Genomic DNA, 17,519 nt, shown 5'->3' with positions numbered 1-17,519 from the left:
TCAACATTTTGTTTGGCTTCTATACATTTTTGTACTAAAATAAGTAATATTATTATTATTATTATTATTAACTATGCTCATATGATAATTTGTTATTTTTAGTTAAATATTCTGCTGGCTGTGTGCAAATAATAAATATTAGACCCATTTGAATTCAACATGTATAGGTTATATCAATTTGAAATTCTACATTTACCAGTATACAAAAATGTACAGTAAAAGTTAAGGTTTTGCTAAGTTTTCAACCAGTATGAAAAATTAAACACAATCTCCTATCTTTAGAATCATTGCGGTAGTACAAAATACATGTAACTATTATGTAACTAAGAAACGTAATAAAGGAAAATTATACAAAAATATAAAATATCATAGTAGACTAAAAGACATATTATATGCTTGCTAATTACATAACAAATACAAGACAAATAAAAGTATAAAATAGCTCTACAATTCAGTCCAGATAAAATAAAACTATACTAGTTACTTGCTTAGCAGGATTGAGTAAACATCAAAGCATTAAAATTCAAAAATTATTATGCTCATTTTATTTCAAGAGATTTTTTAAAGCAAACTTTGTACTACAAATATTTTCATGGAGAATCATATCATAAAATTGCTCACTTTTAAGATTTGTCATGGATATTTAAATCATTTGTAATAAATTGTAATTGTTTCAGATTATTATTTTATAACTATTATTTAAGCTTTGGCTGAAACCAATGCTGAGTAGATCTTATACTACTTTATAAAATCTTTTTACGATAGCTATAAAAGTATACATATAACAATTAATAATTACACTAAACTAATATTTAAATTCATTGTTACAGCACATTACTTATCACTAACAAAAATCCAAGACATGCCACTGAAACTCACTTAAATACTATGATCCTAAAAGTCTTTGAAGTTAAAAAATTAGTACATAAGCCTTCAAGAGATACGGTTCAACATTTTAAACCATAACTTGCTGTGCTTCTATTAAAATAAAGCTCCATTACACATGTTTAGAGCCCATTTCTTACACATAATTGACGTCAATTTTGGATTTTACTACTCAGAGGGATATGATATTTCCCTCCTTTTGTTAATTTAATAAAATAAAATCAGACATTACGTCTTTTCATTCCTCAAAAACCTAAATATATTGACTTCTTTGAGTAAAAGCGTTAGCACCTTCCATCCATGGACTTAGAACCTCTGTTACCTCTCCACGCTTGGACATAACACCTTTGTTCCACACGTTGCTCAGGAATGCAGGTGTGACCGGACAATGTGCACGGTGACGCAGGTCATGCACACCAGTGCCCACACGATGACCAGGATGGCCCAAGCAGGGTGTCGGAAGGGGGAGGTGAAAGGGTTTTCCATCTCTGCAAGTTCACGTGGCTTACTCTTGCGCGACGCAAGCACTAGTGCCGCTGGGATGATGTATTGAATACCCACTCCAGCATAAGATCCAGTGATACCAACCTAAAATATTCAGTATTCACTCTAGATTTCTCAATGATAACAATTAACAATGTTTCTTTCAAAATGATTTTTTTTTTTCATTTTTTTATGTCAATTTACATTTAAAGAGCGATACAACGAAATGAAGTTAAAAACTTACTAAACTAAACTTTTTATCCTAGAATATTTTATTGATTTTTCAAAATTAATTTTTGATTTGGGATATCAATATAAAAATATTATTTAAACAGAGTAGCCTTTAGCAAGTCCTGTAGTGATATAGTGTAGTGATATAGGGCTGAAGATTGTTTCTCTAGGAGAAAAATCTATTTGAATAAACAATTATAATTTCTTTGTACTTTAATGTTCTTTGGAATCACTATTACTATTTTTTTATTGTGACAGGATTGATATAACATAAATATAATTACTGGCTGAGCATTTGCAAAGCCTCTAACACAAAGGGCTATACAAATTTAATTTCTCTCTTTCTGTTCTTACGATATCTCTAAAATGAACTGACCTATTGACTTGAAATTTACATTAAGCTTCATTTCTATATATACAACACATGCGATAATGGTACATGTCACTCCATGGGATTTGGCTGTGCATTAGCAAACATTTTTACATTGGTCTTATAAATAAACATCATGGCAAGAAGAAAATAGCAGAATAAATCGATTCGTAAATAAACTAAGTACAACCATTCCAGATTTTATTTTCTTACATATTAACACATCTAGGAAGTAAAAAGAAAAATAATAGAGTGGTAAGTTAATGTTAAAAATTGGTGACAAGATTTGACATAAGTTCTCTCTGTGTTGTAGTATCTCCCCTACCTAAACTGTCACTAAAACTTTTATTATTTAAATATTACTAAGAAATCTAACATATCTCGAGAAAGATTTAATTTGTAGATTTTGCATGGAACTTCATTTCTACATAGACGAAACATTATATGTTGATGTCCTTGAAACCTATTACTCAATAGATGGACAAAATTTCTCTTTTGTCTGTACAGTATAATCTTTTGGATTTAAAGATTTCTTTTCTGTATCATTGTCTGTCTGTCTATACATCCGCAGGACATTTCAAGAATAAAATAAACTATACATTTGAAAGTTTGCATGCAATTTCAGCGTATCCTATCATGCTAGACGTTGTGTGGTGTACTCCTTCCTTGTATAACAGTTTACGAGTAGAAGTATCCATATCACGTATTCCAGAACAGATATTGCTAAATTTTGAGGCTAGGAGCATTATCTCAATGGCATCCTGTGGGAAAAGGTTCATCCCACTGTGCGAAAAGTTGCCTTCATCTAACTACCACCAAAACATACTAACAGTTACCTGTACCAAGTCAGGTGGATTCCTGTCGCTCTGGACTACCCATCTCTCTCCCCATTATTTGAAGCCAATGGGCATATCCTTAACAGCCAAATGAAGGATATCCACTGAAGGGAGATCGATATTGCCTAGATGTAGAAATGAAGTTTAATTCCAATTTTAACCCCAAACCCTCATTCTCGATATATTGTCCGTAATTAGTAAGTGTCGATGTTATTATCGATGACGGGCACATGCCCGTCATGCTAAATTCATATTTTGCAGCCAAAAAATATTCCCAATATAGATTATTTTGGCAATTATCTATACTATTCGACTGTCTCAAATCGATTTAGTTTACAGTTTTATCTGTTGACTGTTTGTTTTGATTAGTTGCCATCTGAAATGATGTCAGGGTAAAATGCCATTATTCTCTTCTGAAACTTTATTTTGTTAACTTTTTGGAGAACATACTCAATGGAAGTAAAAACTAAACTTTTTAATGATTGTAACTTTGATGACAAATTTTTGAATAAAAATAGTGATAAAGAAATTCAAGAAAATTATGTGACAAGGCCTAACCTTTAAATTTCAGAGTGGCCAAGGCAAGCTGATGATCCACATAATTGTATTTTTAGAGGTAGATCTGGCATAAATGCAATTGTTGCTAGGCAAATAAATATCTAAAATATAAGATAGTAAAATACAGTTTTAACATGTTATATGGTCATTTAAGATTTTTAATTTACCCTAGGCATCCACACAATGATTTCCATTGAAAATTTTTTTTAATTATTCGGTACTGAGGAGTAAAATATTTTTATTTTTATTGGTAGTCAATTCACATTCAGCCAAATCACAAGGAAAATCATCATGAACAAACTCGATCTTGCCTATTTATACATGAAGTTTCATTCAAATTTCAACACTACAGTCGGGGCCACCAAATTAGGCGGGTAGGTGGAATTGCGCCGTTGCCAGATTGTGCAAACATCGTGAAATAGAATAATCCCTGAATTGTGTCCATTTTAAAGCTTGATATTGTTTACTTTCTCCTGAGATTCTGATGACATCTTACAAGTTACAAAGATGAAAATCGTATTATTGGCTTCAGGAGAGACCGCTGATGATAACGGTATATAATTTTTGTATGTAAATACAAAAATGTAATTTTGAAATACTAAATACCTACAAACTAATTTTAATTCATTAACATGGTGTATTAAATATTTCAGTAAGCGAGGAAGTTTTTTATTTTTTGGTTAGGAACATTTTTCCTGTGGCAAAGTTTTAGACAAAGGTATAAACTTTATTTTTTGTTCCAAACAAATTTTTCTCAGTTTACTAACTTCGCTGGGAAATGCGTGCAAACCTGAATTATTGAAATCAAACACGCAGAGCGATGCGTGCGCCGTGCGTATACACAAAATTTCTACTCAACTTTTTTTTAATAGCAATACTTTACTTTCTATTATTTTTATCATTACTCAACTATAGTACTTTGTATTGTAATCATAGCGAAAATTAAATAAACATTTTAAGTTTAATAAAATTAACCATGCTTAAAACAATCTGCTTTGCCATCCTTAGCAAAATTATTTTAAATATAAACATTTTAAACACGTGTAGTAATAGAAATAATAAAGAAAAATTTTTAAGTAATTATTATTAAACAAGTGACATTGTTAGTACATATTGTTACATAATCACAGTGAAATTATGTCAGTCCGTGGTTGATATGATCACTTGGTGGTTCCGAGCTACTTGCTTTTAATTTTTGTCACAGTCACTGTCGCTGTTTTCACTGTCTGATGAGTCTCTAAGATTTATAATAACCGATAATGAGGTTTATAATAATCCGCGTGGAAGCTGCAGCGTCGCGTCGGCGCGGCGCGACGCTTGGACTAGGCAACAATGTGCACACAGCGTTGCCAATTTGTGCCTGAGAGCAACCGATTCTCGACCTTCCTCCTCTTCACCGGTCCCATACGTCGCAGCAGCGCAAATCCATCCACCCGCCTTATTTGGTGGCCGTGACTGTATAGCTTGATCTCCAGATATCTCTCGAGTAACAAAGTCAAAGTCAAAGTCAAAGTCAAAGTCTTTATTGCACATTACATTTGAACATTATTACAATTTGTAATACAAACAGGTGCATTGTCATAATTTAATAAACAATGTTAAATTTAAAAGTAAAACAGTGGAAATTTCCTAAAAGTAAGAACAGAAGTATTCAAACATACACACTTATTATGCTTGTGCATGTGCTGGGATGTTTAAATAAATTTATTTTATTTAAAATATAATTGTCTTGTCATTTAATATCTCATCTGTACTATAATAGGCTTTTTTCAATAATATTTTTTTTAATACATTTATGAAATTGAGCTTCTTCAAGATGTTTTAATGGTGTTGGCAAACTATTGTACACACGAATACCCATATATAAAGGACTTTTCTCTAATAAGGTAGTTTTATTTATTGGAAACAACAAAAGATCCTTATGTCTGGTGTTTATAGGTATGCTGGTTTGTGTATGAACTATAAATATTTGGATGTTTGTGGACCAGATTTAAAAATGTCCAATATGTATAAACATGGCAGTGTAAGTATTTTTGCTTTTTTAAATATAGGACGGCAGCTTTCTCTGAAGTTTGCTCCCATCATTGCTCTTACCACTGCTTTTTGTGCCATGAAAACATTTATTTTAAATCAGGAGATGATCCCCATATTACTATACCATACTTAAGAATTGACTGAATATATGCAAAGTATACAATTTTACATGTGTTTATAGATACGGATTCTACTAAAATCTTCATTGCAAATCGGAACGAACTCAATTTGTTTACAAGGTGGTTTACATGGCATTTCCAATTTAAGTTTTTGTCAATTTTGATACCTAAAAATTTGTGAGAGTCCACTAGATTTAATCCAGAATTTTCTAAGAAAGCTATTACCATTGTTACTAGGTCTGAAATTTATTATATTGGTTTTAGTTTGATTTAACAGAAGTCCAGTAGAATTAAAACCAATTTTCTAACTAACTGAAGAGTTCTTGTTATAGATTCCTCCATATTGAAAAAGTTTTTTTCTGTAATAAGAACATTTGTATCATCTGCGAATAAAATAAATTGTTTGTTTGGTATGTCGATTGGTAAATTATTAATGTATATAAGAAAAAGGGTAGGCCCTAAAATAGAGCCTTGAGGGACACCATACAGAATATTTACCCAATCTGATGTGACTAATGCGAATTCCTCATTGATAAATGGTTCTTTGTTTCCTGTTATTTAGATATGATTGCAGATAATCCAAAGCTAGACCCCTAATTCCAATTTGATATAATTTTGAGAGGAGCAATTTATGATTTACGCAATCAAAGGCTTTTGATAAGTCACAAAATATACCTGCGGTATACTTTGACTGATCCAAGGAAGTTGAAACACTATTTTACAAACGAAACCATAGCTAACTCTGTATTTCTGTTCTTTCTGAAACCATACTGCTCATCACATATTAATTTGTTTCTTTCTAAAATTTTGTTAATCTAGAATGTACTGCCTTTTCAAAGACTTTTGAAATGTTGCTCAATAAAGAGATAGGTCGATAGTTTGAGATGTCCTTAGGGGAGTCTTTCTTTTTTATATACAGGTATGATTTCAGACAACTTTAGTTTATCTGGGAAATGTCCTAAGAGGAATGACTGGTTTATTATCCTGGTCAATATTGGGCTTATTATTTTGGACGAAAGTTTCAGTAAAGATTATGGTATGCCATCCCAGCCACATGCCTTACTATTGTTTAAACTAAGAATTATCTTTTTCTACCTCAGTAACTGATACAAAATGAAGAAAATCTAACTCTGGTAGTTTTGTTTACTGATCTAGCATCAATGTTATGTGTTTTGTACTGTTTTTGGTATAAGTAGCGTATCAACGTTAGCAAAATGGGCCATTAAACTGTTCAGCAAGTGCACGGGGGTTTCTTATCTCATCGCCATTAATGCTTAAAATGATTTTGTCATCCCTGCTACATTGTACTCCTAGCTCTTTTTTTCACAATGGCCCAAGTGGCTTTTGACTTATTTTTTGCATTGATTATAAACTTTTCATTTGCTATAATTTTTGCTTTGTTTACTACTTTTTTAAAACATTTTTTGGTAGTTCTTAACCATAGTTTTGGAATTTTGGATCTTTGTTTGTTTTGGCTATAACATGTAACTCTCTTTTTCTCTTAGCAGACGTTTTTATACCTTCCGTAATCCATTTTATTTTTTTCATATTATTTACTTTAACAGCCTTTAAAGGAAAAGCCCTCATTCATTACAAGATATAAATTTATGGAGAAAACACTTATAATTTGCTTCTACACAATCCAGGAAATGGAATTCATTCATTTCACGGTCTAAGTTTATTAAGAAACAAAATGATATTGTCTCCATTATATATTCTGATATTTTTTGTTGGTTTTTTATAATTTTGAGAATTGTTTGAGTATGGTAAGGAAACGATAAGTACATTATGGTCTGAGAGGCCAGGATCTGTGTTGAGAACACTGCTACTGCCCCATTTTAAACTGGTTAATATGTTATCTATACAACTCATTGTTGTATCAGTTATTCGAGTTGGTTCTCTATTATTTATCTTATATCCAAATTGTTTTGCTAAATCCTGAAATGATTCTGAAAATTTATCATTTTGTAACAAATTATATTAAAGTCTGAAACAATAGCTACAAATTTTTGTTTTTGAGTCCTTTTCAAGTATTTGCATTAAAAGTTTTAATTTATGTATAAAGAGGTTAGTCATTGAGTAGCCTGGTGTTCTGTATATTGCCACAATTAAACAATTCAGAGATTTGATTTCTGTAAATGATCCTTCAAAGATGAACTCTTCATTTAGGATTGAGAGATCCGGTCTAGGAGTACCCTGTAAATGGTTTTTAATTAGAATGCAAGACCCTCCCCTAGATCTATTTCTAAAAAAAATCCGTCAGTTAATTTAAAAACCATTTAATTTATTTAAAGAAGTTTGATTAGAATTTTTTATGTTGTGTTCATTAAGGCAAATTATTTGTATATCATATTTACAGTTTGTTATTAACAACTCTAGTTCATCAATTTTGCTCTTAACACCTTGGATGTTGTAATGTAGCATAGCGGGACATTTATTATCCTTTATTTTTATACTACTGTTTATCTTTTTTCCAGATATTAGATTTCCTTCATTGATGTTTCTACATTTTCTAAAAAACTCTTATCACTAACTAGATTAGGACTACAGATTATAGCAGGAATGCGTGGTGCAGTTGAAGGGGTCACTAGTCCAATTCCAGCAGGGTAGTCAGTGTTTGGAGGAGAATGGGAGGGCCGAGATTCACTTACAACTTGTGGAGTCGTAGTTGCAGTCAGAGTGGAGCGAGAGTATTCCAGTGTTCTCAAAACTTCTTCAGCAATTTTTCTTTTTCCTCTTTTGTTGTAGTGCATACCATGGTTGGTATATAGATGACGTGGTAATAGATGAAGTTCTAGTAGTCTAATGTTTGTGTCCGTATTTGAAATCTTGGTAGTTAGTTCCGTATTTATTGTATCAATTTTACTGTCTAATTCTGGCTTGTCATGACGCATAGGCAAGGTCGCAACAATGAGATTTGTTTTCTTTGTACATTCCATTAACCTTCCAAACTCTTCCAAGATATGCTTTTTTCCAGTGCTTTCAACATTGTTTTGTGCCTCCTATTACAAGAATAAAATCATCTTCATTGAAACCACTTGAAAGTTCCTCTACTTCTTTAATTACCCCATTTATCTTTGCACCTGGCCTCACAACTGCAGTTACATTTAAGTTTGTCTTTTGCTGCACTAGATTACTGAGATTTGTCCCATGGCTATCAGCCATTATTAGTAATTTGGATTTTGCAGCCAGAGATACATGAGTATGTGCAGAGATTTTCTTCAATATGTTTACTTTCCTGGTATTACTTACATTTTTTGGTTCTTTTACTAAGGGAGTTTATGGTATCAGGAGTGTTGCTAAATTCTTCTTCCTCTTCACTATTGTCCTCAGACAGAACCTCAAAACTGTTTTGGCAATAAATTGTGGAACTAATGTTTTTCCATTTGAACTTTTGATGTATGTGTAGGTTTTTGCCAATTCATTGAAAGATTAGAATTAGTCCTGACTTGATCTAAGCATGGAAAGCAGTTTAAACATTTAAGTGTATATTTTCTCTTGTATTTTTAAATTTGTTTTCTAGGTCAGTATAATCCTTTTGCATCATAGCTATAACAGTTTTTAGGTTTTCATTTTCTATTTTAGTTTCTTTGAGTTCCCGTATTAGGATTTGGGTTTGAAAGTCTTTTGTATTATGTTCCTCTTGTAGCATAGAAGATATTTCATTCGTTTTCAAACTAATTATTTCATCTTTTTCTATCATACTTTGTTCTAAGCTTATTACATTTTTCAGTCAAAGCTTCTACTTGAAAATTCAGATCCATATATCTAGGAGTGTTAACAGCCTTATCTTCAAAATTTATTTCGTCACTTCCTACATTAGATCGGTTTATAGAGCTTTGGAGAACAGGAGTTGAGCACCGTATATAGATGCACTATTATTACTTATAGAAACTCTCATTTTTTGTTTTTTATTGATTTCCTCCTCAATCTCTTTTATTGCTAAACAAAAATCTTTGTTATTCATAATTTTTCCCTTTGAAAATTGTTATAGCAATTGTAACAACAGGCTTCACTAGGAATCAACCAAATCCCATGGAGATGCACACAACATTATCGACCTCGATTTTGTTTAAGTATAAGTTGATACATATTTCATGTCTATGCCTCAGTTATATTCCCTAAGGCTTTAATAATGCTCAGCCTAATTTCATTGAAAATACATCATAATCATAATCATTAATCATAATCATTTAATTAACAACGTTTGGGGTGAGAATACAGTAATGTAATTCACAAGAGATGAGTCGCCTCTTCCGACACCTAGAAGCATCGGTCCACCCTAATGTACATCATTATTAATGTTCATCTTTACATCAAAATGAAGGTTTAAACAAAATTTCAAGTCATGTATGTTTTATCTCAATATATATCCTATGGAAAACAAGACAAAGAGACTTATAGACATAACAAAAAAAATTTTGAGGGATAGTGAAATAAGCAAAATTCAAAGACCATAGCTCATTCCATTCTTGAAATATCTCATGGAAAGTTAAGCTTCACTAACGCTCAGCCAAATCTCTTGGAGAGACATCTACCATCTTCATAACTTGATGTTGCCTATAAAGAAATGAAAAGCTACATATAAAATTTCAAATTTGTACCTCTATTAGTTTTTGAAAAACTGTTCCGAGAGACAAAGAGAAGTTAAATGTTTTCGTCTTCATCGCTCATCCTTCGCTAACATTCACCCAATTATAGTTATTTTGTAAAGTTCTGTTTAAAAAAAGTAAAAGTAAAATGTTGAATAAAGATCTTGACACGTTAGCTCCACTATTAAATAGTTTGAAATTATTTTGCAGCGTTTAATTTATTTCAGTATGTAAAATATTGAATACAGTAGAACCGTTTTGTAGTGAAGAAAGTAATTTTATTCTTCTAGTACAATGCTTAGACTGAAATACAAATCCAGCGCAATAGTACACATTTTGATGTCATTCACAGACTGTACAAAAGAGCAAAATGAATCTTAGGCTAATTCAACAAGCCAAAGAACTTCTATTATTTCTCATTTTTGTTTGGAAGAGAACTCTGTTGGGTCTAGATGGCACATTAAGTTTATCACTCTTTCCTCTTACAGACAGGCAGCTTAACCCTTCATCAGGCGCTTAAAATTAGAAACACCATCAGGCGCTCACGGAGGTTTCCTCCAGGTTAGCGAATAATGGGTATCATAGTAGTTTAAACTGTTTTTTATTTGTTTAAATATTCATATGGATTTAATTACAATGTAATATATTCAGTTTCAGAAGTTATATAAAAATTACTCACTTATGTAATGAATTTTCCAAATAAGAAATTCAACAACATCTTAAAAAATGTTATTGTATAGTAACAACATGATTTATTTTAAGGAATAATGCAATTAATTGTAAATGTTTTACCTACTGTAATAATATATGGAATTTAACTTAGTTTTTAACTTCTTACAAAAACAACTTACTTCAATTCTTGAGTTATTATACAATGCAATGTAAATTATTACTCTGAAATAAAAATTTATTCTTTACTAAACATTTTTTTTAATACTACACAAAGTTTCAAAACATTTTCCTCCTTCTGGTTATTATAACGACAATGTTCACTCCATAAACAGTACTGAAATGTTCCCTAGCACACGGGTACTCTCGTCTTCATTCTCCATTTCACAAAATTCAAATAAAAGATATTGTAAAACTTAAAAAGAAACCATAACACGTCACACATTTAGGCGCACACGGATTATTACTCCATAAATACTAAACACAATAAGGCGCTCACGGAGATTTCGTCCAAGCACTACAAACACAACATCGGGCGCTCACGGAGGAATCGTCCAGTTTCGCACGGAAGTAGACGTCATACTGACAGATTTTGACAAACATAAGCGGGAGGCTATTGTTTCGCTTCCCCGAAAGATGCTCGTGAAGTACACTGCGGGAAACGACTGCCAACATCAGAAAAGTAGTACTATTTTTTATAATAAAAAAATACACAGAGGAAAACTCCGTTTAGCGCCCGATGTAGGGTTAAAGACTCTTAATTTGCTAGCTGGAAGAAAGTTAACCGATTCTCTTCCACTAGTTATGGCAAGTCTGTGTGAAGTATCACTGTAACATTATCCAAACTCTTAATTAAGTTCTTGTAACAATAAAAGAAGTGGTGAAATGCTACATACCAAGAACTCAAGGTTAGGCATGCTGATGGCCAGAAACACTGGAGGGATGACAGCCATCAGGGGTAGTATCACAAACCTCAACAGCCTGGTCCTCCCGGAAGACACTGTGGACTGTACAGACAGAGTCACGTTCAGACAATCTAATAACACTAAACCTTTTGAACGGTAAAGAAATCCTTAACTGCAACAAAGTTACGTTTGAGTAAAGTATTAACACTAGACATTTTAAACAGTAAAGAAATTCCAAAATTAAACTGAAAAATATAATAGAAAATCCAAAGAATAAAATATATGAAGAAAAATCTGGAATTTATGAAATTAATTAATTGTGACAACTGTAATTTAAAATACATTGGTTAGACAAAAAATAGGATAAAAAAAGAGTTAAAGAACAAAAGTATGTCTAAAATACCCACAAGAAGAGATATTGGCCATGGCAAAACACGCACTTCAAACTGGACTTTGTTTTTCACAAGTAAAATTATTGAAAGAAATCCAAAATAAAAAATGTTTCAATGTTTATAAAGAACCAACATGATATAGTAAATAATAAATCTGGGCCTTTCCAAAATTTACCATTACCGTTTTAATCCAATTAAATATTCCTTTTGTACATACTTACTGGCCTTTAAATTGTATGTTCTTGTATTTTGAATGACATATTTTTATTTAAGAACTAAATTATTTATATTATTACTTTAACCACTTTTATTTCGGTAATGTGAGTCTGATGATGTTTTCTTTGAAAACAAAAGGTCTCACAGAAATAAAATTGAATTATTAATGGAGTGTTTCTTTTTAAATTATGTAAAGAAATCCTTAACTGTAACACACATTAACGTTCAAGTAACTAATCTTTATATTATTGTTAACTAAGTTAGCAAGATTGTAGTACTACAATAATCCAGTAGCAGTACTTCTCTTATAAAATATTACATGTCAATTTCTTTAATCAATCAGAAGAACACTTTATAGATTTCGTATTTCTTTTAAGGATAAATAATGTATAAAGATTAACATTGCAGCATAAAGATTTTTCATTAGTTCTGTACATTAAAAGTCTAAAAATGACAAAATTACAATTTCCGGTACGAAATAAGTCTCTAGTGTAAATGAAAATCGTAGTTGACTTTCTGTGCGTTCTGACCCTACAGCTAAAATACTTTTGCAGATGCTAGTATCTGAGCTACTTTCGGCCTTTAATGAGATTGTCTGTGAAAGAATAACCAAGATCCACAAGTCCTTTGACTAGTAGTTTGGGAAAATGCAATCTGATGTGGCAACAGGACTCTGGGAACCTCTTGACTCTACCTCATACATAGAGGAAACTTGTTACGTTATCTAGCAAAACATCAATTGAGCTCCAGCAGAAGATAGTAACTGAAGGAAATGAAAACAAAGATAACATGAGATTCTGTCTGAGCTCCTTGTTTTAGTCTAGGTAATATTAAGAATTAATACTCATCTATGTTGACTCTCGGTATCCAAAAGTCTCAACCCCCTATTAACATTTAAGCAGAAATATATCAACCAAATGCAAAAAATATAATATATAACAGGGGATTTTAGTTAAAATTAGCATATTTATTGTTAAAAATCTAAAAATAACTATTTACCAAAATGTTAATTTGATCGAAGGAAGGAACTGTTAACGATTCAAGGAGGGATCGTTAAAGATTAAAAACTTTAGTTTTTGGAAGTATGAGAACTTAACCCGTTTCTTCCCACTGTCGACATTTGTCGACACGCAACTTAATATTTTTTTGTGGGAAATTTTGATTGTCTAGGACTCTTACGATAATATCCCCGCTGTTATGTTGGTATCTCTGAACTAGCAGTTTTGATGCGCCGCGGCAGTGGCTAGTTTGGTGCTTTTGTGTCAACAACTCTACTGATTGACTCTCAGCCTCACTATGTCACTGATAGACAGGTAAGTGTATTACAACCTTGTAAATAATAATATTATTTACCGTACGCTATTTATAGTGATATAAGATATGTGTATTGACGTATTACTGTGTTGAACGTGTAAAATATTGTTTTAGGGTATCGATTTTACAATCATAAATTATTGATGTCGACAAATGTCGACAGTGGGCACCAGCGGTAGGGGTCGATGTCCATTACAACAAATTGTTTTTTTTTTAGGTTGACGGTAGCTGACATCGCTAATATATTGGAAGAGAGTGAAAATATTATAGATCCAACATTTTTTTATTGAGCCACCAGATAATCCAGCCCTCAGTGACTGTGATTCCGAATGACGAGATGATAGTGGCAACATAAATCATTTATCTGGCAACCAACTCAGAGCTGGTGGTGAGCTGATAGGAAGAAAATTAACTGAAGATGGTTATTACAATAAGAATTGGTGGAATACCTGAAGAAAAAAGTGACCAAGAAGAAGTGGAACAAGTAGAAGATAAGAAATTTTGAGGAACCTGTGGACGAAAGATGACAGTGTAGTAAGCGTAGATGTGTTGTTTTTGAAGAAGAAACCCAAGGAAAAGTTAGTAAAAAATACGTTAGAGAGCAGAACTAAAAAAAGAAAACAAATAAAAGATGTTAGAAACAAAAAAGAAGGTGAAAGGAAATAAGTCAAAACGTACATGGGAAGAAAAAGACATTGCAGATGTAAGCTCTATAGAGTTTACTCGTGCGAATTTCTTGTCAAATGATTATTCTCCCTGTAGAACTGTTTGAAATGTTCTTTGATGACGAGGTCGTTAGAGTACATTGTTTATTGCACTAATCAATATTCCCTAGAAAAAGGAAACATAAACTTTTCTACATCAAAAAATGAAATACGTCTGTTTTTTCGCCATTCTTTTTCTATCAGGATACAACACTATGGCTCGTTACAGAATGTACTGGAAACGGCAGAGGACACACACATCATGAAGCAGTTTCACGTGCAATTTCACGTAATCATTTTCAGGATATCTTGAAAAACATTCACTTCTGTGAAAATGATAAATTAGACAAAGATGACAAGTTTGCCAAAGTTTCGCTCTGTTATGTGCATGCTGAACGAGCGATGGCTTCGTTACTTCCCAGGTGACATTTACTTATCCATTGATGAATCCATGGTACCTTTATTTTGGAAGGCACGGGTTGAAACAACATATCCATGGGAAGCCTATCCGATTCGGATATAAAGTTTGGATATTAGCTACAAGGTTAGGCTACGCTATTCAAGGCGGAACCGTATCAGGGCAAAGCGACTGGAGCAACTATTCCTGAGCTCGGTGTGGGAGGCTCAGTTGTCATTGATCTTATATCTGAACTCCCACAGGACAGAAAATATAGTTTGTTTTTCGACAACTTCTTTACATCTTTAAAACTGCTTGAAGCGTTAAAAAACAGGGGATATCATGGTACAGGGACCATAAGGGTAGACAGAGTTGAGGATGCCCCTCTTCGTAAACCTCAAGATCTCAAGAAAGAACCAAGAGGTACTTTCCATCAAATAACTGACACAGACAGACACCAACATAACACTTGTAAGATACATGGACAACAGTGTTTTTACTATAGCGTCGACAGCAACAGGCGTTCATCCTGAGGGGAAAGCAAAGCGTTGGTCCTCTAGCAATAAAAAAAACACATCGTTGTGCCACAGCCAAACTGTGTCAATTGGTACAATATGAATATGGGTGGGGTGGTTAGGCTAGATGAAAATGTATCTACCTACCGTATTCATATTCGCAACAAAAAGTGGTATTGGCCAATGGTTGCATACATGCTGAATGTGAGTATGAATAATGCTTGGATTTTTATACAGAATGACGCCAAAAGGAGCTGAAGAACAATTAGATCTTCTTGGATTCACCCGCTACATTGTCCGTACGTACATGCGAACATGCACAAGCCATCGATCCTCTGCAGGACGGCCAAGCCAGACAGTATCCAGTAGGGTGTTGCCTGAAATCCGATTCAGTGGAAAAGATCATCATTTAGAAACAGTTCAAAAGCAAATTCGCTGCGCACTGTGTTCCAAAGCAACAAGGAAACGGTGCAAGACTTGTCAAGTTTGGATGCCATGTGCTTTGTGCGGAGGCTTTCCATACTTCCTGAGGAAGTAATCTCTTATACAATCCTTTCTGATATGTAATCTATTCATAAATACTGTAATGGAACAATAAAAGCATCATTATTTCATTTTTTTAACTTATTTTAAAACCACCCCTTTCATTCCCACTGTCGACAAATGTCTACATTAGCCCACTATATTCTCTAACTGCACCCGTTTCATGCCCACTGTCGACATATGTCGACATGCTATAATTTATTGTTATTATTAAATTTTACATATTTCATACTAAAACTATAGTAAATAACTGATAATAAAGCAAATAACCAAAGGCCACCAAAAAATCTGACAAAAAAAATAATTTGGGCAGAAACGGGTTAAACACACAACCTATGTGAGGAATTAAATGATAAGTTAAAATGTTTAAACGTAAACCCACATCACGTGACATGTCACTTTAAAGGCACTTGTAAAAGAAGAACAATGCTGCACACCAGAAGGCTCTACCTCAATCCAGTACAAAAAAATTAATTTAAAATTTGTGTTACTTAAAACAGGTAGTTTGCTACCAAAATTACTAATTGTCATAGTCATAGTCATAGTCATAGTCATATCATCTTTATTATAATTTCTTTGAGAAATACAATGGTGTCATAGATGCAAATATTAACAATTTTATAGGTAACTTAAGATTAGGTTTTTCCAGTTGAGAAACTCTTCAATGGTATAGAATGTCCTCTCCAGTAGCCATTGTCGAGCTTCTTTCTTGAAGTGCCGCTCCTCTGTTATTGCCTTAAGGTGATTTGGCAGCAGGTTGTACAGCTTTCATTGTCATTGTGTTTGACAGGCACACTTCGTACTAGATTGAGATAAGGACCACTGGTTTGCGACAATGTTCTTCTTTTACAAGAGTCTTTATAATGAGATGTCATTAGATGGGGTGTGCGTTTAAAGGTTTTAACTTACCCCCAAACCTCCTACTTAGGTTAGGGGTGAGGATTCAAGGGTGAAGTTCTCATATTTCCCAAAAACCATGATTTTCAGTCTTATAACGATCCCCTCAAGAATATTGGTTGATATATTTCTGTTTTAAAGTTAATGGGGGAGGGGGAGACTTTTGGGACACCTTGTATATTCACAAAGTTAAATTTTATAAGTGGCAAAGAAGTCAGAGTTAGTTAGCCTTGTCACGTTAACAAATCCATTTTTCACTTTATTTCATCTTTTCATTTACTCTGACCCTATTGCCCTGTAGATAGACCTCGGTTACTTACAATCCATTAAGGGTACAACATCAGTACATAAAAGTTGCCGTGACAAAGATTCAAGAGAATGTCGGATCAATCTTTCATGCGTATTATGCCAATGCCATAAGCCTTAGCAATCTTTTCTCCCCAACCCTGTAAAGAACAGCGAATTACAACGTACCTGCAAGTTGTTGCGAAGAGTGACAGAGATGACAGGGAAGCTCGCTGTCAGAGTAAACACCGGGAAGAGGATCAGGAAGTAATCAGCCACTCGGAGCTCTGCAGAGTCCCCGGGAGCTGGCACGAAGTTCAGTGAGAACAGTGGATTGATGTGAGGGAACGCAAACACCGCTGCAATTGCATAATCATCGTCAGACATATGAACTTCATTTACTTAACTTTATATAAAGTGATAAAAGGAACAATATTAAATAATATTTACTATATAATAGTCTATTAGTAGTATAATGCATAAGTTTCACCTCTCAGAACACACACGTAAAAAATTATAAATATCAAATAAAAAAAATAAAAGTATTAATCATTTCTGGTTTTTTCCATTTTCA

General features: G+C 33.0%; 1 protein-coding gene across 2 annotated transcripts in view; it reads right to left on the bottom strand.

Annotated features, from left to right (window-relative positions):
• Positions 1 to 926: 926 nt before the first annotated feature.
• LOC124367478 (transmembrane protein 104 homolog) overlaps positions 927 to 17,519 on the bottom strand; it is a 45,670-nt gene continuing 29,077 nt past the window's right edge. For both annotated transcript variants that reach the window (XM_046824324.1, XM_046824325.1), the window contains 3 exons: positions 17,135 to 17,304; positions 11,674 to 11,784; positions 927 to 1,473 (listed from right to left, as the gene is read on the bottom strand). In XM_046824324.1, coding sequence (XP_046680280.1) covers positions 1,249 to 1,473; positions 11,674 to 11,784; positions 17,135 to 17,304 — 506 coding nt within the window. In that variant the 3' untranslated portion in view covers positions 927 to 1,248. The remainder of the gene's footprint in view (positions 1,474 to 11,673; positions 11,785 to 17,134; positions 17,305 to 17,519) is intronic.

The sequence above is a fragment of the Homalodisca vitripennis genome, chromosome 8 (genome assembly GCF_021130785.1).
Source record: "Homalodisca vitripennis isolate AUS2020 chromosome 8, UT_GWSS_2.1, whole genome shotgun sequence".
Taxonomy (NCBI): Eukaryota; Metazoa; Arthropoda; class Insecta; order Hemiptera; family Cicadellidae; genus Homalodisca; species Homalodisca vitripennis.
Note: the sequence above shows the minus strand (reverse complement) of the source record. Positions and strands in the feature narration are given on the sequence as shown.